At 46.3% G+C, this 23,076-nt stretch overlaps 1 protein-coding gene across 3 annotated transcripts in view; it reads left to right on the forward strand.

Annotated features, from left to right (window-relative positions):
* The window catches only part of KCNJ16 (potassium inwardly rectifying channel subfamily J member 16), a 43,442-nt gene extending 20,942 nt beyond the window's left edge, over positions 1-22,500 (forward strand). Inside the window, exons 1-2 of one of the 3 annotated variants that reach the window (XM_081110056.1) lie at positions 18,517-18,644; positions 19,150-22,494. In XM_081110056.1, the coding sequence (XP_080966182.1) occupies positions 19,244-20,503 (1,260 nt within the window). In that variant the 5' untranslated portion in view covers positions 18,517-18,644; positions 19,150-19,243 and the 3' untranslated portion in view covers positions 20,504-22,494. Of the gene's footprint in view, positions 1-18,516; positions 18,645-19,149 lie in introns of those variants that run through there. The other 2 variants (XM_081110055.1, XM_081110057.1) reach the window with 2 other exon arrangements.
* The last annotated feature ends 576 nt before the right edge of the window (positions 22,501-23,076 follow it).

The raw sequence follows: 23,076 nt of genomic DNA on the forward strand, positions 1-23,076 counted from the left end.
CTGCCTCCATCCATCCAATGCCAACTCCAGGTCAATCCTAAATTCTTGGCCTTTGACCTTAGGAATCTGGCCATTATATCCCCTATGAAGCCACGTATGTCACATTTGACACTTACGAAGGCATTGACACTGTCTCCAGGCTATGGGGGTGACTCTCTCAGCTCACAGGGCCCACTGGCTACGGAGTGAGAAGCTGTGAGTGGTGCATTCTGCCAGGCCAGCTGCTAGACCAGCCTTGGCAATGACCTCCCATGGCTAAAACACTCACAGGACACTGCCCTCCATCTGCAGTTTTAGGAAGGTACTACTCCCACTTAAAAAAAATTCTAGCTCAGCTGGGTGTCTTAGTGGTTGGAGCATTGTCCCCTATACCAAAAAGGTTGTGGGGATCTATCCCTAGGTTGCAGGTTCGATCCCTGGTTGGGATGCATGGGGGAGTTGATCAATGTTTCTCTCTCTCCCTCTCCCTTCATCTCAATGCACATATCCTCAGCAGAAGATTACAAAATAATACTTCTTAAAAATTCTAGACTCTAATGATAATACATTCTTTACCCATGTGCAGTTTTTTTGTTGTTTTGTTTTTAAATGAAGATGGAAATGTGTTTTTGTGTGTGTTTTTTCCATCCCCACCTCACCACCTTAGGTTGTTTTGTATTCTTTTTTAAGAGAGCCAGTCAGGTGTGGCCACAAGAGGAGATGGCGTCAGGGCCCAGGAAAAATAAAGTTTATTATATTCATAGGTCCTCAGGACAGGAGCCGTGGCATGCCACAGAAGACCTCAGGGGAATGACACCAGGTGGTCAGGAGGTGGGAGATAGGAGTGAGGGGAAGGTCTAGGTCATGGTCTCTATTGGGGTTTGCATGGAAAGGAAAGGCAGGCCGGGGTGAATAGTTTATAATTGGCCAGTTCGAATAATTTGGCAGGCTTTGGGCTATGGGGGTGGTTCCTAGTTGCTCAGTACCTTGCCCTGGATGATTAAGGCAGAAGAATTTTGCCTCCTTGGATATGGGGGCCAGAGAGAGGAGGTAAGGCTCTGTATAGCAAAAGCACGCTCCGGGCTGGGTCCTTCCGTTTCTAAGAATTGGCTAGCCCTCTTGGAATAACGCTGGGCAGTCTCTCCCCAGCCAGAGGAGGGCCCAGAATCACCATTATTATTGGAGGAGAAGGCAGGTTTCTGATCACAGTTGGAGAACACCCTTGAGGAGAGCAAGCCAATTTTCTGTCTCCCTCAGTGAAAATGGCCTTTGCCTAATTACATTGAAATCATAAACTACCTACAACATGTGTGGGGGAATGTTGATGCTCTAACTCCCATGTCAGGAACCAGATCACACACACACACACACACACACACACACACACGCACACACACCTTCTCTTCAGCACTGAGCCCTTATGATTAAGACTGATCACTCCGTAAGAGTCAGGTTTCTGGCTGCAGAAGGAATTCATGCCAAAATAAGTGTGGACTTTGGATCTAAGCAGTAGGAAGCTTTACCCTTGCTGCTTTCCTCAGGATGCTCTGTGACATCATCCACATTCCATTGTTTTTCCCTTTGTGTTCAGACACTTTGGCGTGTTTCCAAAGGGTGTCTAAAGGCAACAACCGTTCCCTCCACCCCACCTGGTTGCGTAGGCTCACCATTGGAAGCGTTCTTCGCCACGAAACAGCATCACCCAATGCGCTCTTTCTGGGGCCTCTTTTCTGGCTGACACCTTTTCAGATTCTTAATGGCTCCGGTCAGGTGGCCTTTTGCTGGTTGAAGGTCCCTTGTGCCTGTGTATACTGATGTGCAATTCAAGAGCTGAGCTTCTCCCTAGAGCATGTAGACCTATCTCAAGAAAGCTGGCAAACAACCACAGATCCCCAGATATCTCCCTGCATCCCTGGTGCTTGGAGTCCCAGGAATACCACATCATCTCAATTCTAGAATCTGGTTGGAGCCTTATTATTTACAAAAGATATGCACCTCCAAGCACATGACTTTAGTCTTCATGCGCCATTTATGACCTAGTCATGCAGACGTGGGACACAATCCCGGTTCTTTCGCTTTCTAACTCTCTGGCATACAGTGAAGACCCCATCTCTCTAAGATTTAGTCTGCGAATGGACAAGACACGAGATAGAATGACACCAACTTTTCAGGATTGTTCGGATGAGGGGCAAGTGGCACAGTGCCGAGGCTCCGAAAGAAGAGGCCCAGCCAGACCGAGGGGCAGATGTCACCGGAAGTGAGAGCTGGGCGCACACAGGGAAACCTCGGTCAGCATCACGAAAGGTCCGTGAGCCGGACCTGCAAGGCTGCACCACACTGAACCGCGTGGTGGAACTTTCAGTTCCCCAGCTGTCGCTGTTGAGATAGTTGAGATTTTGATTAGTGTCTTCTGTTGAACTGACAGGAAAATCTCCTTGGGTAAAGGGACTGGGGAAGTATGCCCACCCACGGGCAAGGTCACAAATCCCAATGTGTCACTTCTTTGAATGGAATGACAGGGAAGGAGGGGATGAACGGCCCTGCCGGAGAGAATGAGTGGAGACCAGCTTTGCCTGATGGCACAGACATATCGATATGTCTTCACACCAAGGCAGCCCTGGGACCAAGAACCAAATGGAAACTCCGGGTTGGTGGTGCTGTGGAATGAGCAGTGGCATTTTAGTTTTAGTTTTCATCTTACATTTTAGTTTTCGTGAGATGTTGGCGCCATTTAGCCAAATATGAATGACTAGTATGTCTCTCCTCTTAAATGTTTGTAGCTTTAGAAACTTGCATGGGCTGTTCACAAGTTGCTGAAAATCTGATTTGAGGATTGGCTTCTAATTTTTTTTTTTTCCAATGAGAGCATCCCATCTGTTTCTACAAGAAAGTTACATGACATGTGGGGATTCAAATGCCAATAATGTTTACATTTCTCAGTTACAAAGCCAATATTTCTTCCTCTGGTCCTAGAATGGAAAAAACTATCTTAGTTCATAGCATATTCTTTCTGTTAAGATTTTAAAGTTCTGCAGTATTGCCAAGGCTCATCTGTTGAATAAATGTTATCTATCCTACATGGGTGCAAAGTGGCATTCTGATTAAGTTGAAACAAAAGTTAATTTTATTACCATATAAAACATTTCTTACCATCCCCTCCTCCAATCAGCCTCAAATAAAAGGGAGGCCATGCCGGCTGCATTTGTAATGGTTACAAATAATTTTAATAAAATCAGCAGCTAAAAAATGTTTAATTTTCAAAACATATTAGAAATCTTTCTCCATATTGCTGCATTTTTGGCTAGGGGTGAATTTTGATTTTAATGTGGGAAATCTATTTGTTCAAACCAAACACCACTCAAATTTCCATAGGCAGATTATCTGCTGGATGAATTAGCCCAAGGGATTAAAAATAAAAACTCCCAAACTGCCTTTTGCTCTACCACCCAGAATGTTCCCCTTGATTGCATCCTGTTTGTCTGACAGCTTGAATTCAAGGAACAGAAAATCATTTTAATAGCCTCCCATGCACAGAAATGGGGCATTCTTTCCAAAGCAAATGATTTATTCCAAGCCAAATGCAAATCGATTTCTCAGTGCTTTCCTTCTGTGGCTTACCTATGGCACCATCTTCCTGCATTAGCCTAGAAAATCAAGAATTAACCACAAAAGCAAAATGCTGGAAAAGCTCCTTTGCACTGTGGGGGAGAAACAAACTTCCCTCTACCTCAAGATCTAATAATCAAATAGACAGATCAGCTAAAGAAAATAATCAAATTTAATACATGCATATGTACGGGAACCCAGAATACATGAGAGTGTCAAAGACCCCACATTCAGGAGAGGGTTAGAGGTAGAAAGAGAATAGAGGTATATAAGACATCCTGAGCTAGGGATGACACAAGGTGCCTTGGGAGCATCAAAGGTGCCAGATGATAAGAAGTTTGCCCACCTATCAATAGGTGGAAGAGGTTATGTCTGATCATCCCTTATTATGAACAAGGCCCCTAATTCAGGTTCTTCTGTATAGTTAAGGAAGGGACAGAAGTTTTCTCTTGAGCATGTGACTAAAGTTGCCTTTAGCTCAAAACAGTCTGCACAACTTGGGGTGACTTGTTCTGAACCCTACAGCACCTGCCACGAAAGATCTCAAACCTAAGCACCTTCCTTTTGGACCCACAGCCTCATGACACTTTAATGGTATTCTGCCATAGAGTTTGTGCTCTTGGCAGGCTGTTCTGATAGAATGTCCATAGTATCCTTGGCAATACTGACCTCCTTAAGGGCAGGAACAGTCCTCACAACCCTCAGTGACGGTTCGCACATTGTCTCAGATGTTTAAATGTTGACTGACTTAAAGAATTCATAAAGGCTGTTTGCATGTTCCTTTACAAGCATTGGTATTTATATATATACTAGGGGCCTGGTGCACGAAATTCGTGCACTGGGTGTGGGGGGGGTGGGAGAGTGTCCCTCAGCCCAGCCTGTCCCCTCTCACATACTGGGAGCCCTCAGGTGTTGACCCTCATCACCCTCCGATCACCAATCACCGGATCGGCCCCTTGACCAGGCCTGAGGCCTCCGGCAGAGGTGTCAGGCCTGGGCAGGGGACCCCCAGCTCCCCGCGGTTGCAGGCTCCGCCCCTGCCCAGGCCTAACGCCTCTGGCCTAGGCGTCCGGCCCAGGCAGCGGGGACCTGCAGTGGCAGCGGGGGGCGCCGCGATCGTGGGCTTCGCTTTAGGCCCAGGCAAGGGACCCCTAGCTCCTGGGACTGCCAGCTTCGACCGTGCCCAGCTCCCATCGCTGGCTCCACCCCTACTTCCTGCTATCACTGGCCAGGGCAGAAAAGGCGCCTGATTCTTCGATCATGGCTGGGGGGCCGGGCAAAGGCGGCCCCAGGGCTGCCTTTGCCCTGCCCCCCAGCTGTTAGCTCCCCCCTGGGTTTCCAATCACTGTCAGTGGCAGGGGGCTTCTTCCTGCTTTCCCTTTCGCCTCCCTGCATTGTGCCTACATATGCAAATTAGCCGCCATCTTGTTGGCAGTTAACTGCCAATCTTAGTTAGCAGTTAATTTGCATATAGCCCTGATTAGCCAATGAAAATGGTATCGCCATACGCCAATTACCATTTTTCTCTTTTATTAGTGTAGACTAGAGGCCCGGTGCACAAAAATTTGTGCACTCGAGGTGAAGGGGGGTCCCTCAGCCCGGCCTGTGCCCTCTTGCAGTCTGGGGCCCCTCAAGGGATGACCACCTGTTGGCTTAAGCCCGCTCCCCGGGGGATTGGGCCTAAGATGGCAATCAGACATCCCTCTGGCAGCCCGGTAGCCCTCGGGGGATGTCCACTTGCCAGCGGGGAGCAGGCCTAAACTGCAGTCGGACATCCTTAGTGCTGCTGAGGAGGCAGGAGAGGCTCCCACCACCACCGCTGTACTGGCAGCCATCAGCCTGGCTTGTGGCTGAGTAGAGCTCCTCCCATGTGAGAGCACCTTGACCACCAGAGGGCAGCTCCTGCATTGAGCATCTGCCCCCTGGTGGTCAGTGTGTGTCATAGTGACCAGTGATTCCCAGTCCTTCTGCTGTTAGGGTCAGTTTGCATATTACCCTTTTACTATATAGGATAGAGGCCTGGTGCACGGGTTGGGGCCGGCTGGTTTGCCCTGAAGGGTGTCCCCGATCAGGGTGGGGGTCCCGCTTGGGTGCCTGGCCAGCCTGGATGAGGGGATGATGGCTGTTTGCAGCTGGTCACACCCCCTTCAGGGTGGGGGTCCCCACTGGGGTGCCTGGCCAGTCTGGGTGAGGGGCTGAGGGCTGTTTTCAGGCTGACGGGTGACTGAAGCTCCCAACCTCTCCTTTTTTTCTTTTTTTCTTTTTTTCTTTTTCATTCTGGGATTTATTTACCTTCTATAGTTGTCACTGGAATTGAGAGCTGGCTTTAGCTCTGAGGCTAGGCTCCAGCTCTGAGACCTCAGCTGCTGAAAGCAGGTATCTGGGTTTGTTTGGCTTCTATAATTGAAACACTGTTGCAGCTCCAGCTCCGAGGCCAGCTGGCTGAAAGCAGGTTTCTGGGTTTGTTTAGCTTCTGTAATTGCAACATTGTTTCTTAGAGTGCAGCTCAGAGGCCGGCAGTGGCAGGCAGGGAACCTTGGCTTCCTCCATCACTGGAGCAAGCAAGCCTCCTGTTCGCTTCAGCTGCCTGGCTTCTGGCCGCCATCTTGGTTGGCAGTTAATTTGCATATCACCCTGATTAGCCAATGGGAAGCATGTCAGAGGTATGGTTAATTGCCATGTTTGTCTATTATTAGATAGGATGTAAGCCTAAGCAACCAAACAACCAAACAACTAAACGACTGGTTGACCGATTGCTATAACGCACAATGACCACCAGGGGGCAGACGCTCAATGCAGGAGCTGCCCCCTCGTGGTCAGTGCATTCCCACAGCTAACCTCTCGCAGCCGGCCAACCTCCCGTGGTCCCTCCCCTCAGCCGGCGGGTCCCCCCATCGGCCCCAATCACTGGCCAGGCTGAGGGACCCCACTCGTGCACGAATTTGTGCACTTGGCCTCTAGTACTTAGATAAATATAGAGTATCTCACAGTGAAGGTTTTCACATCTTACCACCAGGTTTAAGGGGAAAGTGCTATCTACCCCTCCCTGAGCTCCTCAGTGCCCAGCACAATGAAACGTCCAACCTAAGAGATGCTGGGAACAGTGCCATTTCTCTTTTTCGGTATCACTCACTGTGGTCACCTCTGCTTGTACAGGCATTCATAGATGAAGAATCAAAACGTCTGACTCAGTAGGAAGACTCATTCTTCTTGTATCACACTGTGCTGGAGACACAAGAACACATGGTGGAGCAAGTATAGAAAATGAAACACAGGGACATTCAAGAGCCTATCGAATGCTCTGACTTCCGTCAGCCACCTACCTCTTCCATCATCTGTAGTCAATGGCAATGCTTTTGTGCCAAGTGCCCTTGCAAAGGTGCAGGCTAATAGAAGGCTAATCTCCTGTGATCGGCAACACACTGCTTAAGGTTTTGTCTTAATAGGCTCTCTGTCTGCCTCTTCCTAGGGAGATCTTTTGTCCTGTATTTTAAGGCCTTCTCAATTTGTCTGTGTCCACAAGGGAAAATTGGAATGAGGTAACAGCCAGTAACAGTCACTTTACTTTCCTCCGTAATAAAGCCCACTTGAGTTTTCATTTTAACAGCTTAAAACAGAACTCAATCATTTAAAGGTCAAAGAAGTTATAGACACTATCCAAGGGGTTCCTGATCTACAAGCAAATCACATGTGTGAGTTCAGTGATTCCCAGCAGATTGAATAGACTAATAAATAGACTCTCTGCAAATTGACAAAGAGAATACTTTGCAGGTAGTGCTCACAAGATGGGAAAACAGCAAGATAGGACTTGGCTTTCTGTTGGAATACCATCAATACTGAATTTGGAAAGGGTCAAAAGCCACGGCACATATGCTTTCCATAAATTACAGTGGTTTTGGAATGGACAGTCAGATTCAACCAACGCAGCTCCCAAACCAAACTATATGGGAGCTATCAAAGGTCAGTCATAGGTAACCCAGCATTTAGAAGCCAAAGCAGGTACTAGTGCAAAATGACTTCTGTTCTGAATGATACATGTGTGTTTTCTGGGCCACCCTCCCTGTCATATCTCCCTGAGGATGATGTCACAGCAGCCAGGTGCTAGAAGGGAAGTTTCCAACAAGTCTAGGCAAGTGGTAATCAATAATTCATGGTGAAAAACTGGCATAATCTCTCTCTCTCTCTCTCTCTCTCTCTCTCTCTCTCTCTCTCTCTCTCTCTCTCTCTCCCTCCCTCCCTCCCTCCCTCCCTCCCTCCCCCTTCACTTGGATCTGCATTTGGATGAACTATACTCATAGCTATAAGCATTACAGTTACATATGTATTAAACACAAGTTACTGTGAAAGGAGGTTGGGGACACAACTTCATTTAACCCTGCCATGCAGTCCTATGGTCTGCATTTTCCAATGAGCAATTGGAGGCTCAAGAGGTGGAGTAACTTTTGCAGACACGCAGTTAGTCTTACCAGTAATCAAGTAGGCATCTGAACTGCCTCATGTCTGTCAGATCCAGCCTCTCAATTCTTGAGACTTTAAGGTAGATTTCCATCTTGAGGATGTATAAGAAACAGCTGGGGGGGGGGCAATCAGAATGTTTGGGGTGAAATCCAAGGTATAACATGCCCCCTACGATTTCAGAAGCAGATTGTTAGAAGACTATGCTTTGAAAAAACACTGACATACTAGACTGTGTGTAGGGGCATCCAAATGAAGTTTTGAAGTTCATGAATATGAACTACTAAGAACTGGCTAGGGCCAGCTATTTAGGCAAATCTACATCATGAATATCTAATTGTTGTCCTCCAATTTATCCATTTCAAAGGACCATTTACTTGGATCTTAAAAGTCTATCAACATAGACCTTAAAGTAGTAAAGTTACAAAACAGCACAATTTTTAACATTTTTTTCCAAAGTTATTGAAAATATTAAGATAAAAGAAAGATTCCAAAAACAGATTTTGGTCTACCAAGCCAAGAAGTGAAGGTATTAGGAGTTTAATATGTTTTGGAATGGGGAAGGGAGGAGAGGGGTGCTGGGAGGGGGGGCTGCATTGGGTGCCTGTTTAATTTTAACTCTGCTTCGTGTGCCCCCAATTCATTCCCAGCTGCTTTCATGATCTCTCCAATTGGTCCCCCGTGGCCAAATCTGACCAAACTCCCTCTGATCCCCCTCCCCCCTTCCTTGTTTTAAATGAGATCTGGTTTTACTTAGATGAATTAAATGTCACTATATTTGTTTCTGTGGATTGTTCCAGCAAAAATTACAGCATCAGTGTCTGACTTTGAACGTCTGTAAGACTGTCTGCCTCTCTGGGCTATTTATAGCTGCCTTTTCAACACGCTAATAAATGCTTTTAGATTGCTGTTGGTTTGCTTTCCCCGTATGCAGCCTGAGAATCGGTCCACTTCAACAGTCCCAGCTGAAAATACCTATTTTCCTTTTTTTGCGAAAGTAATGCATGCTCATTGTAAAATTTCAGAAAATGTAAATAAGCAAACAGAAGAAAAAGGGGGAAATTATCATACCGAGCAGAGAAGGCCCCAACGGGCATTTTGTTGTGTCACTCAGTCTTTTCTCCATCTCCATGCTTAAATATATTAAAACTTAAGAAGTATATATTGTACCTGCTGTTTCACAGCCCCATTTTATTTTTTCCACTAAACAGTGGTTTCATTTTTCCTATCATTATTTCATTCTGTCACCTTTAATGGCTACATTAAAAGTAGAGAATAATGATATGATTGTACCATGACCTATAAAACAATCCCACATTTATTGATGGCTAGGCATGGCCAACTTTCACTACTACAGATAGTCCTGCAGTTAGCCAGAACTCTCTGCCCATCCACGAGCATGCCTTTCAGGTGAATTGCTACCACAGCCATTGCTGGATCAGAGGATGTACCAAGTGCATAGACTATTGTCACATAGAACCAGCTTATATCCAGAAATAGTTCAAGTAAAATCTATGTATATTATGTGTGAATGAATCTTTAATGTGACAGTATAATAACCTGCATTAGCCTAAGAAGAACCACATTCCTAATAATTTAATCACTACTTTAACAAATTTTACTGAACACTTTTTAGTACTAAGCACATTTTTTTTTCAACTTCAGATTTCCAGATAGTTCTGCGGCATAATTGAATAGTTGCATGCAGTTTTCCTTTCTTTTCTTTTCTTTTTTTAAACTGTGTGTGAGCTGGCAGCTTGGATGGGGGAAGGTAAGGTCAATGGAAGGCATTGAGAGCTGGTGTCGGCAGACCTGCCAGCCTTGATGTTTGTGCAGTTCCAGCAATAACAATTCTCCTGCGAGGATTAAAACCCCCTGAGTGCTCAGTTTGTATTACTTGAGGATTTATAATTCATTCCTTCAAAATATAACTAATGAGTGCCTACCTGCCACATATTTCTATAGCTGCTGGGGACAGAGTGGTGAATAAGACAATGGGACCTTCTCTCATGGAGCTTACAATCTAGTCCAGGGGGCAATCCAGCCAAAAAACAAAAAAAAAACAAAACCCAAGTAATTCAGTCAGTAGTGCAAAGTGTGTTAAAATGAATAAAGCATGTTAATGAGACACAAAACTGGTGTGAAGGGTTTTAGTTTAAGTCCTCATCAGTCAAGGCCTCTTTAAAAAGGTGACATCAAAGATTTCAGTGATGATAAGCAGCTTTGCAGGCAGAGAAGGAAGTGCAAAGTCCCTGGGACAAGAACATCATTGTGTGTGTCTGAGTGGAATTTAACAATTTTTTCTGTAAAGATTCAGATAGAAAATATGTTCGACTTTGTGGACCACATGATCTCTGTTGCAACTACTCAAGACTGCATTGGTGGCCTGACAGGAAGTAGCCATAGACAATATATAAACAGTGGTCTGCATGTATTCCAATAAAACTTTATTTATAAAAACAGTGAATGAGATTTGGTCCTTAGGCTATAATTTTCTGACCCCTATGTTAGTGAAAAAGACAGATACAGTGATGCTAGAGAGTGAACAGGGAGAAGAACATAGGAGAGAATTGCCAGAGATAGGGAGAGGTCAGATGTATAATCTGTATAAAATACAGATTATGCAGTTCACTCTTATTGAAGTGGAAAGATACTAGAGGGTTTTAAGCAGAGGAGTGCCATATTTTGATTTTTTTTTTTTTAAGAATAGATTCAAGTATAGCAGGGACAGAAAGAGATTTCTTAGGAAGCTGTTGTGGTCATTTGAAGACCTGGTCCACTGAAAACGTGGTTTGGACTGTGATGAATGTGATCAGAATGAAGATCTCCTTCGAAGTTCAACCAACAGGACTTACTGCTAGTTTACATGATTGGAGTAAAGGAGGGTGATTGGGCCATCCTCTCGCATATTGAAGATATTCTTAAAATGTAAATTAAGCTGAATTTTCTCTGTTTCAAGCAACAGAAATAGCCCTGGTTTACACAAAGCAGAGAAAATATTACTGACAAGCTATCAGGTAGTTTACAGCCTCAAAGGAAGTCTGAGGAGAAGGAAACTGATTTGAGCAGAAGCAAGAGGCGAGGCAGAATCTTATCTCAGGACTGTCTCTGGGCGCTGTTACTGTGCCCTTTACCGGGGGACTTAGGTGCGCCGCTCACCACTGGCCTCTGAATCCCTGTAGTTGCCTAGAATAATAGGACCCAGCACCCTGGGTCCCTTCTCAAGAAGTTCTGATTGGCCACTCCACTGTACGTGACCCTGCTCCCATGCAGGGTGAAGAAACACTGTCACAATAGGCGGCTTCCGCCACCTCCACTAGCATCATCCTAATACCAGCCACCATCATCCCTTCCCTGGCCAGTGGAGTACCTTCCTGGCTTATCTCCACCATGTCTGCTTTTAAATTTCTTCGACCAATTTTCCACAGAATAGTCAGAGATCTTTTAAAAATGCAAACTTTATCATATCACTCCTAGGTCATGTATGTCCCACCTCTCTCCCTCTTTCCAGACTCAGCTCCCCCTGACACCCGCCCTCTGCCTCAGTGCCAGTTCTTTGGAAAGCATGCCCTGTGCATCCGTGAATCACAGAGCCTCTGCGAATGCTCTTCCTCTGCCCGGGAAACTCCTTGTCTGTTTCTTCTTATTCAGTGAAGTCCCATCCATCTTCCAGATTGTAGCTCAGATATCCATCTCTCCCAGACCAGATCGAAACAGAGGAGAAATGATTATTCAAATTAAGAGTTAAAGGAAGACTATCGGGAATGAGTGCATTCACGGTGCTAGGCTTTACATTCTTTTATATCATTCATTTGTTCCTTAAAAAATCCACTTGCGAGGTCAGCTATTGTCCTGTGTTTTAAATAAATACGAAGAAGCATAAAGATATTTCTAAGATGCTGGCATCATACAGCTAAGATGTGGTAGAACCATCGTTACCATCTGAGGCTTTGATCTCCATATTCCTGTCCTTTAACTGCAGGACCAGGTGGAGCTTTGCCAGCACCCCATGGTAACAGAAGGGATATTTTCATTTCAGGTTAGAATAATCACTGGGGTGAAAGTGGCAAGGAAAGCTTAAAGGTTGTTCTGTAAGCCAGTCAGGAGATGCTGAACTCCGCGATAAAATGCTGATGAGTTCCTGTAATGAGAGGTTCCTGTGAGAACCAGGCCTTCAGATGAACTCAGAACAAAGGATGCAGCAGCCAGGTCACACCTAGAAATAGCGAGCGCCTTGACAACCAGATAGATAGTGACGGGCCTGAAACAAACAGTCAGGACAGGGAACAAGGCCTGAGCTGAGAGCATTACCCAAGGCTGGAGCCAGGGAAAAAGGAGACTGGGCTGACTGTGAGGTCCTGGCCAAACTTTCTGACCGCCCTTGTTACACCGCACCTTCCATTCTCTCCAGCCATTCTCCCCATCACCACTTCACTTTGCTTCCCAAGATCAGTGATTATCTCACTGTATTGTCTTCATGTTTATTGATGCCCAGCCCTTAAATGCAAATTCCATACAGGTGGGACTCTGTTCACTCATTCCTAAAAATGGGTGGGTCTGGCACACAAATAGGAGCTCAATTAAAAAAAAAAAGTAAAAACAAAACAAGAATAGGAACAATTAGTAATAAATTCTTCATTGGGTGATTCTGGAGGCCTTTGGGTGAAGTACTTTCCTGACACAAGGAGAGATTGATCTGTGGTTCCTACAGGGACATAAGATCTTAATATTGAACTTCTGCACCAGCCCAGTCAGAGCCAGGTAAATTCTGAGCAGCGGCGGCTGGCATGCAACCAAGACAGGGATGGGCAGGCTTGTTTTCAAGATAAAAACTAGAAACCTTCAGAGTCATCTTAGTACAACATGTACATATCATTTAAGTCAAAAAAATAAGCGTGATGAAGTGATGTACAAACGTTTTTATAAGCATTTATTTGAGCCAAGTGACAACTTATGCTGGGGAGCCAGATCTCTAATACTCCAGAGAATAACAGTTTTGCAGCTTCTTTTGCACCTGGAATTAAGCAGGGAATTTACATGGATGTAGGAGAAAGCAGGCGGGATTGGACTGTAGGATAGTTAGCAAGATTATGTGCTCTCTTGAGGATTAATACCCCTTCCAGGCCTATTACTCTGGCATTTCCAAGGCGCGTTAACCTAGATGCACTAGAACAGTGGATAGGGCCAGCTGAAGGCAAAGGTAGACCTTTTACTAGAGAGTTTTGGGCCTGGGGCATGACTACCCACCATGACCTGTCCAGTTACAGATTTATGATCAGATCACCCTGTGAGGTTACTTTCCATAGAACCCCTTTTTTTCCATCCACAGTAATTACCTTATAAATTTCTTTAACTTGTCAAATCCTACCAAGTTTATCGGTCTTGGATTACTCAGAGTAGATAGCAATACAATTCTTAAACTAAGTTAAACGTGTGTGTGTGTGTGTGTGTGTGTGTCTGTATGTGTGTGTGTGTTGAGGACAAGGAAGGAGGGGACCTCTTATTTGCCAACAGTTGTGAAAATGAACGGATAATGCCCGGTCCGTGGGGTTGTGGGAGGAGTGGAAGGACAGAGAAGGAGCCGCGGCCTGGGTGGCTTAGTGGTGGGACACAGAGGCACAGTCCCTGACCTAAAACAAAAACAGCTCTTGGGAACCACATATCTTCTGCCTGGCTGCCAAGCAAGTGGAAAGCTCTTGGCTGGGTTCCCACAGATGCTCTGACATTGTACAGAGGGGGAAACTGAGTCCTTGTGGGAGCAATAATTATTGAATCACTACTGTGAGCGTGGCACAGTGAGGATGGCCTCCCATTAATTATCCGCTGCACCCCCCCAGTAACTCGGTGACACGGGTGCTACCCCCATGCCATGGCTGGGGACACTGAGGGTCAGAGACGGTGACTTACGCGAGTTGCCCAGGGCCCTGAGGGCCGACCTGGCACTGGGTCTGCTTCCCAACTCGGGGGTTCTGTGCAAAACCAAAACAACAAAATTCATTTTATCTCAGACAATTTCTTTTCTTTTTTTTCTTTTTTTAAGCGGAGTTGCCAGTCAAAGGAGATGTGGATTTTTTAAATATATTTTATTGATTTTTTACAGAGAGGAAGGGAGAGGGATAGAGAGTTAGAAACATCAATGGGAGAGAAACACCGATCAGCTGCCTCCTGCACACCCCCTCCTGGGGATGTGCCCGCAACCAAGGTACATGCCCTTGACCGGAATCAAACCTGGGACCCTTCAGTCTGCAGGCTGATGCTCTACCCACCGAGCCAAACCAGCTAGGGCAGACTACTTCTTAATTTGACTTTTAAACCAGAATAGTTTGAGTATTATAATTCATGTTACTTGGGTACTATCTTGACAGCCTGAAAATAAAGAAACCTCCTCCAGCCCCCAGATTTCTTCTCCTGTGTGAAGCGCAGCAGCTTTGTGGGTGAGGCAGGGTTACGGTGGGAGGTAGATACTGTGTCAGGCAAAGCGAGGCTCTGGAAGGTCTCCAGGTGACATGACCAGCTACTTGGGGTTTCTGCCTCTCCCTCCCAGCACCAGCGTTCAGTTCAGTTGTTTCCTCATAACACATATGACTCCTTTCCTGTCAGTAACAGGCAAGAAACTTTCTGAAATTGATTGAGAAGGAGAAACGACTGGGTTGTATCAGGGAAAAGGTAAAATCCATGGCCACTGAGGAGCTGCCCTGGGTGGCGGGGAGGGTCGGGAAGAACAGGACACAGTACTGTCCCCTGGAGAGTAGGTCCTGCGTGAAGCAGGTGTTCAGTGGCTGAATGACGGGCTCCACCCCAGTGTGTCTGGGTGTCTTCAGAGGATTCCAGGCAAGATAAGGCTCAGGCGCAATTCCAAGGCAACAACTTGTAGGACGAGTTTTGAGCAAAATAACCTAACTTGTTTGGGTTTTGTTCTAACTCATTAACACCCCTTCTGTTGTCCTCCCCAGCAACCAGAGCCCACCCCCATGTGCCATCTGGCCATGCCTTTTCTCGCTGACCCGCCTGTCCCCTCCCCAGGCACCCAAGCCCATCCTCAAAGGCAATGGCGTGTGCTGGGAATGTAGGCTACCCTTTCTGCTCTCTGCCTGGTTGCTCTCCACTTTCCACTGACACTTATCGTGCCTGATAGTTGCCAGGAAAGTAACCCGGTTTCCAATGATGACTTCACATAAGCCATTTACATGATAAAAATGGTGCTGGTAGATCTGAAAGGCCATGGGAATTACAATGAATTTTACCAAAGATACTCTAGACCATTATTTGTAGTTACTCTTACTAGATTTATCTTAAGTAGATCTGAAGACAAAATCAGATTTTATTATCCAAGTGGCAGAGGTTTATAAAGCCTGAAGCATTGTGTGGTACCTCAACACACCTTGGAGAACTAATTACAGTAGGTGTCTGCTTGGTAAACAGCTGAATTTGAGAAGCTGTGGCAGAATAGCAGAGACTTGCTGCAAGCCGGCGAGTCCCATGAGGAGAATCGGATGGAGAATCAGACAGACAGGACAGTATTCGTTTGGTTGGAAATATCCCGTCATGCACGCAGCTCATTTGCAACTAAATCAGTAGAGGTTTCTCCTCAAACTCAGCAAAGAGCTAGGAGACTGAGGACGAAGGTCAGATCTCACAGGTCAAAGTGGATTCAGTGGATTGAGGAGCATTTCTTTTTTTGTCAATGGGCTTAATACAAGGAACTTCTGAGAAAAGTCGCTGTCGGGACTGGCTTGGCTGTCCCTTCGGAGTTGCTCTGCCCCGGGTGTCTGTGGGGTGAAGTGAACGGGGTCACCTTCCAGCTGCCCTCGGTGTCTTCACAGATGGTAACGAGCTCCCCTGGCCATCTCCGATGCACCCCCATCTGCTACTCTGGCTGCACGTTGGAAAGAACTCCCACGTCAGGGCCGAGAAATTGCTCTCCTTTTTCTCCCTTTGTCATTATGATCTGGAGAGACAGTGGGAACCTGGTGCAGAGGGGCCCTGACCTGACTCAGCCTGTGCTTTTGAACTTCACACCCCACAGTTGTGTAGTGGCCGTGATCACATTTCCAATCTCATTGGAAAAAGAGAATTTTGCAGCCAATGAAATGGCCACCCTCTGTTTCTGAAGGGCAAGGAGCTTAACACGCAAAAGGAAATAGAGAAGTAAGAACGCCGCCAATGCTTTTTCATGGTGGAGTCCGTGGTGAGATGATTATGAAAGCATTGAGGAACATGTGGAGCCTGGTTTTAATCCTTAGAAACACAAGTGTTGCCGAAACCGGTTTGGCTCAGTGGATAGAGCTGTCGGCCTGCGGACTGAAGGGTCCCAGGTTCGGTTCCGGTCAAGGGCATGTACCTGGGTTGCGGGTACTTCCCCAGTGGGGGATGTGCAGGAGGCAACTGATCGATGTTTCTCTCTCATCGATGTTTCTAGCTCTCTATCTCTCTCCCTTCCTCTCTGTAAAAAATCAATAAAATATATTTAAAAAAAAAATAAAAGAAACACAAGTGTTAAATAGAGGCCGCCCAGTCAGTCAACAAGCCTAATCCTCTATTATTTGATGGTGAACAACTGGAAAAGTGCTCTAATCAACATGATCTATGAAACTGGATTAATCAATGTTTATCTTGTCTAGCCATTTGTTAAAGGGGCCTCCATAAACTTCTTTGCTCATTGGGTAGCCTGAGAATTTAGACTAAAGGAAATAGTTATAATCTATGGGTTAGCTTTAAAAAATCGCCTTTTAGAAAATGCATCCTTTGAATAAGTAGAGAATCTAAGAATAGGTTAATAAAGTGTATGCCCTAACCAGAATCTCAAGGCTTTTTTTCTGGAAAATGAAAATTAACGACCCCAGTCATGAACCACAGCGAAGGACATGGTGGGTGCGGGGCCACATTCTCAGAGCTGTAACTTGTATCCTTGCAATTGCTCCATGATTCAGAAATACACTTTCCACATACTCAGATTTGTTCACTTGTTGCTTGTCTTAATTGAAATTTCATTTGCCAATGAGCATACTGATGGAGGTGTTTTAAAAGCGGCTTATTTATGGAAGTTGTTGGCACCACTGGAATTGCAAACGATGCCAACCAAACGCCATTTCAAATAAAAATCATTTTTCTTCTGGCAGCAGGAAAGTTCCGAGTCGCACAGTAGCTCTTGATTTATGAGCTGTGCTCTGTGATTCTCAGACTCCCACGATCCGTGCAGGTCCCTTTAAGGAACTGGGTTGGAAGCGTTCAATAGGAAAACAAGCCTATCTCCAAATCTGCTTCTAACTGGGCAGACATACGAGTCTTTGATTATCATTGGCTGCCTCTCCCACCTCGAATGACCAGGTGAGAGAGTGGAGACTGAGGACCCCTGGGCAGCCGTCTTTCAATGAAAAATCGGGCTGGACCCTACAAGGAACAGTATATGTTGGGGACAAAATTTGCAGAAATATCTTCCATTCAGCATTCCAGTAAGCGTTTTCTCAGCCCTGGGTCACATCCTGAAATTATACAATGACCTCCCCAAAACACGATTGAGGGCTGCTCAAAACAGGCAGGTCGGTGAAGTGATCGGCGGCGGGTGGATGGACGGACAGAGACACTCCTCCATGCCTTGCGGGATTTTTTGGCCGAGTGTCCATCCCCACAGTGGTCCATCGAACAAAGTGTTTATTGTAAAGTGGGCCTGATCCCTGGAGAGGAGGAAAAATGATTCCTTGTGACTGGAGGGAAATTAACTCTTTCCTCGCTTTGGCAGCTGGGAGGTGCCGGACAAATCCTTAGTGATCCGTTTCCTCGGTTGGGTTCAGTGGTGGGGGTGGGGGGTCTCCATGTCAGGAATAGTAATGACTCCGGCTGCATCTTTCAGTGCAGAGAGTGGCGGGGTCCTCGCAAGTGCCCCCTCCTTCTGACGCTCCCTCCCGGCCCAGCACAGGTGGACTGAGGGGAAAACACACTCCAGTAAAGGGGGCTGCAGGGGCGTCTTCATTTCTTCCAGAAGTAACCAAAGGCCATTCAACATTGGGTTTCTAAAACCTGCTCTCAGGAAAACCTTTGGCCTAGACCGTGAATGCGAACAGCGATAGGAACTGTATGTTCTGTATGGATGTGTGCTTTTTTAAGGACTGGATTTGGAGGGACAGAGATGGTTTTGCCTGGGGATGACTGTGAGAGCCTCCGGGACACACCAAGGAGGGAGGGAGGGAGGGAGGGAGGGAGGGAGGGAGGGAGGGAGGGAGGGAGGGAGGGAGGGAGGGAAGGAGTGGGTGTGAGTGTGCTCCCTTTAAGAGGGAAATAAAATTAGCAACTTTGGCAAATTTTCGGGCTTCTATTCAGAGAGAAAGAGAAGAGCTTTCAGTGCCAAAAAAGAAGAGAGAGAGAAAAAAAGGATGGGTGTTAGGAGACAAAGGCACAGCAATTTTATACCTTATTGGAAGCCAGACTGGGAGGGTTGTGACTCCACTGGGGTTAAGAAAGATCTTTTTCCCTCTCAAGAGTAAAGGTAGAAGTAGGGTAAAGGAGTTGAATCTGAACTACTGTTGCAGTCAGCTCTGTGCTGTCCTGTCCGGGAGGACACCAGGAAGACGAACGGCCTGGAAGAGAGGAAGCAGCAGGAGCCCAAGGTGAGGGACTATATCATAGCCACCCGCATGTAAGTTACATTGTAACACTGAGGTGGGAACTCTGATTGCTTTCTTCTAAGGAAAACCACCTGATTTGAACAGCTAGAAAGCTCCTAAGACTGCTAGATAAATATCTGAGCCATAGTCTGCCTTTTTGCATTATCGATTGTTTTGTTTTCTAAATGCCTTCATGCCAAAGGAGGCTATAAAAATGAGACAATGTTTTTTTACATTGGTTCAGAAAAAGTATTGAGGCTTCCTTTGGGATAATCATAGTGTTTATGCATTTATAAAAATGTTATTTTCTCTAATTCCTATCTTGTTCCTACAATGGCTGAGTTGAATCCTACTAGTAAACTCAAATGAGTAATCCATACTGAGCATTTCTGGCGTTCAAACCAAGTCTTAGCTATCTGGTTTGGCATAGCTTTGCTTCACATTTGGCAAGTTACTGTAAAGATAGAAATTAAAGCTAAAGTGAGTATCTTTTTTTTTTTTTTTGCAGGTTTTAACTGGAAACCCAAACCAACAGAAAGCAACTGGCCTTGAACTATTTCTGCTACCAAACTCACCTGGATGCCCGCAGGCCGTCGGCAAGAATGAGCTACTACGGCAGCAGCTACCCCATCGTGAATGTGGACCCCAAGTACCCGGGTTACCCCCCGGAGCACATCATCGCGGAGAAGAGGCGGGCCCGCAGGCGGCTGCTGCACAAAGACGGCAGCTGCAACGTGTACTTCAAGCACATCTTCGGGGAGTGGGGCAGCTACGTGGTGGACATCTTCACCACCCTGGTCGACACCAAGTGGCGCCACATGTTCGTCATCTTCTCCTTGTCTTACATCCTCTCCTGGCTGATCTTTGGCTCCATCTTTTGGCTGATCGCCTTTCACCACGGAGACCTGTTGAATAACCCAGACATCACGCCCTGTGTTGACAACGTCCATTCTTTCACGGGTGCCTTTTTATTCTCCCTGGAGACCCAGACCACCATCGGCTACGGCTACCGCTGTGTCACCGAGGAGTGCTCTGTGGCCGTGCTCACCGTCATCCTCCAGTCCATCCTCAGCTGCATCATCAATACCTTCATCATCGGAGCGGCCTTGGCCAAGATGGCAACGGCTCGGAAGAGAGCCCAAACCATCCGCTTCAGCTACTTCGCCCTCATCGGCATGAGAGATGGGAAGCTCTGCCTCATGTGGCGGATCGGGGACTTCCGGCCCAACCACGTGGTGGAAGGCACCGTGCGGGCCCAGCTTCTCCGCTACACAGAAGACAGCGAGGGCCGCATGACAATGGCCTTTAAAGACCTCAAGTTGGTCAATGACCAGATTATCCTCGTCACGCCGGTCACCATTGTTCATGAAATCGACCATGAGAGCCCTCTGTACTCCCTGGACCGGAAGGCAGTGGCCAAGGACAACTTTGAGATTTTGGTGACATTCATCTACACGGGCGACTCCACGGGGACCTCCCACCAGTCCCGGAGTTCCTACGTCCCCCGGGAGATTCTCTGGGGTCACAGGTTCAACGATGTCTTGGAGGTGAAGAGAAAGTACTACAAAGTGAACTGCTTGCAGTTCGAGGGGAGCGTGGAGGTCTACGCCCCCTTCTGCAGTGCCAAACAACTGGACTGGAAGGACCAGCAGCTCCACAACATGGAAAAGGCCCCTGGAGGCCGAGGATCCGGGCTCTCAGACACCAAGGTCAGGAGAAGGTCATTTAGTGCCGTCGCCATTGTCAGCAGCTGTGAAAGCCCCGAGGAGACCCCCAGCTCTGCCCTGGATGAGTGTAAGGAAGCCCCTTACCAGAAGGCTCTCCTGACTTTAAACAGAATCTCCGTGGAATCCCAAATGTAGTCTCACATCGTAATTCCACTCCATCCTTTTGCTCTCTAGCCAGTCACCTTAAGGCAAGTAGTTACAAAACAGGGCTTTACAAGAACACTGTAGCTGTGTTTCATGCTGATTATAAGAGCAGGTTAAACTTGATGAAAGATAATAAAAAATTATGTAGTATCTAATCAATTTTCTTTTGCTAGCAAATTTTGTGTTAGGGATGCTACTAAGCGTCAATTGATTAATGTAAGTTTCATCTCCTTTTATGATTCCATATACTTGCATCTTCAATTGGAGGTATCATGTTCCATTTTGGGGGAGAAAGGTGGAAGGTAAGGATACTGGAATAAATAAAAATAGAACAGGCAACCAGTATCAATAATAATAATATTTCATATATCATAATTCATAGTGTAAAGACATCGTACCATCTAACCAAGACCCATGCAAGGCACGCATTTAGTAGATTGTCATGTTGAGATATTTAACTGTGGCATCAGCTTTCCCCGTGGAGTCCTTCTGTTTGCCCCCCAGTGTGTCTTGGCATCCGCAGGAGGAGGTAGCAGCTGTGAGGAATAGGAAATGCCACCAACTCAGACATTTCTCCACAGCCACTTGCTCAGGTAGTGTTCAGTGAGTGCCGGGCCGTTTTTCCTCCAACCTTGAGGCAGAAGAGAAGCCAATGGCGTTATTCAGAGCAGTATTTCTCCCTCAAATGCCCCGCTTGACTCCAGCCAGGAAGGGCAGACATAAGGAAGCGCTTTCTGACAAGGGGGCTTCCTCCTACCTTCTCCAAGGACAAGGGAGGGAGCAGGCTCACAGAGAGAGGGTGAGGGCCTGGACTGCGAGGGACATTCTCAGGCTCTGGGAGAGAACCTGTTCAGCAGCGCCCTGAAGGACTGCAGCTTTCCTGGGGAGGGGGGGGCAGGGGGGGCGGGTTGTTGGGGGCAGGGGTAAGGTATTTATTTGTGCCAGGAAGCAATTATGTATGCTTCCTGTCTTGGTCACTTGACAAAACTTGAATTTCGGATTTTGAGAAATGTTTCCATCAAATTTAGAAGACTCATTTAAATGGAAGATTTTTGTGAAATGTAATTAAAGTGATTTAATGCACATTTTAAAATGGAGAAGCTGAGGGCTGTCCCATAGCTTACACTTGAGGACATGAGCTATGTCTGGATACTCTATTTCCATAATGACTTTAAACACAAATTCAATCACTACGATGAAGAGTCACTTTGCTCCATAAACTGAAGAGTTATTAGCTACATTCAGAATTATCTGCATGTTTTCTTAACATGATTTCCGAGTGGGCAATCAGTATATGCCACAGTTTTTTATTGGTTTATTTTATTTAAATATAAATATACACGCACATAGTTTTTACTTTTTCTGGGGACTCTCAGTCTCTCTCTTTCTATTTAAATTAAAGCACACAAGTAACTTGATCTGAATCACATACTACAAGATGACCAATCAAAGTAAAATACATAGGTTTATAAAATGGTGTTCTTTTTTTCCTTTTTGCCTTTTTCCTCTCTCCTCCCCTTCCCTTCCTTCCTTTTTTCCTTTCCCTTTTTCTTTTGCCTGTGAGCAACAAATTTATCTTTTTAACTGAACATGTGCACGTGTCTTATTCCTGTTTTATGGATAAGAGATTTGTTCGGGTCACAAGTTGCAAGCTTAGCATTGGAGATACAAATGATGCGCGCTTTCTGCCTGGCCCCAGGAATGCAGACGCATTTTCCCTCGCACGGGCATCTAGATTTGGGTTTTGCAAACGTGATCTAGTTTCCTTCCACTTTCCTTTGCTTCCTGGACCCCATCGACCCACAACCTCACTCTGTGAGGATCAGAATGGAGACATCAGCGTTCAATAAGTACACTCACTTGTCAAATTCTCTTACCCAGAACAGAATGTAAGCTAGGCATTCCCCTGTAATATTTATCTCTGATTTTCTGTTGAAATGTATCACATACTTCGACACCCTGATGAGTTACTCAACAATAAAGATCTCAAAAATCAGAAAGTGTGCGCCCCTGCCTGTGTTCGGGTGGCGTAGACCCTGCCTGCCGCTGTGTCAGCCTTGGTGCAGCGCCCACAGTGGCACTGTTGTCACGTAGGATGAGAAAGCCTGCAATTACCAACCATCTCTCTGGGGTTGGACCAGCTGGTGCAATAGCTACATCCGCATTACAATTAGGTGCTTCTCTCAGCATTGCAAGAAGGCTCCCTGCAAAATGGCATTTCTCTGCATTGTCATGATTTATACTAGCACTACTGACTGGTAAATCCTTGGTTGTGCTTCACCGCCTAAGAAAACTCCCCAAATACAGTGATGCTCACAGAAGCTTAAAAAGAAAAAGGCATTTCTAGCTTCAGATGCTGAGTCAAGGATGAGAAGGAGGTCAAATGTGTTTTCTTCCTTTCTCCCTAAAGATGAAATCACTCAGTGAACTTAGGGGGGCCACCAGCTGGGACATCAGGGCAGGACCCCACCTTGTACAGGTCCCCACTGAGCGAGCAAGCGAGGGAGCACAGGGAGGGAGGAGGGGGCGCAGGGAGGGAGGAGGGAGCGCAGGGAGGGAGGAGG

This window comes from Myotis nattereri (assembly GCF_964212035.1).
Source record: "Myotis nattereri genome assembly, chromosome: 16".
Lineage (NCBI taxonomy): Eukaryota > Metazoa > Chordata > Mammalia > Chiroptera > Vespertilionidae > Myotis > Myotis nattereri.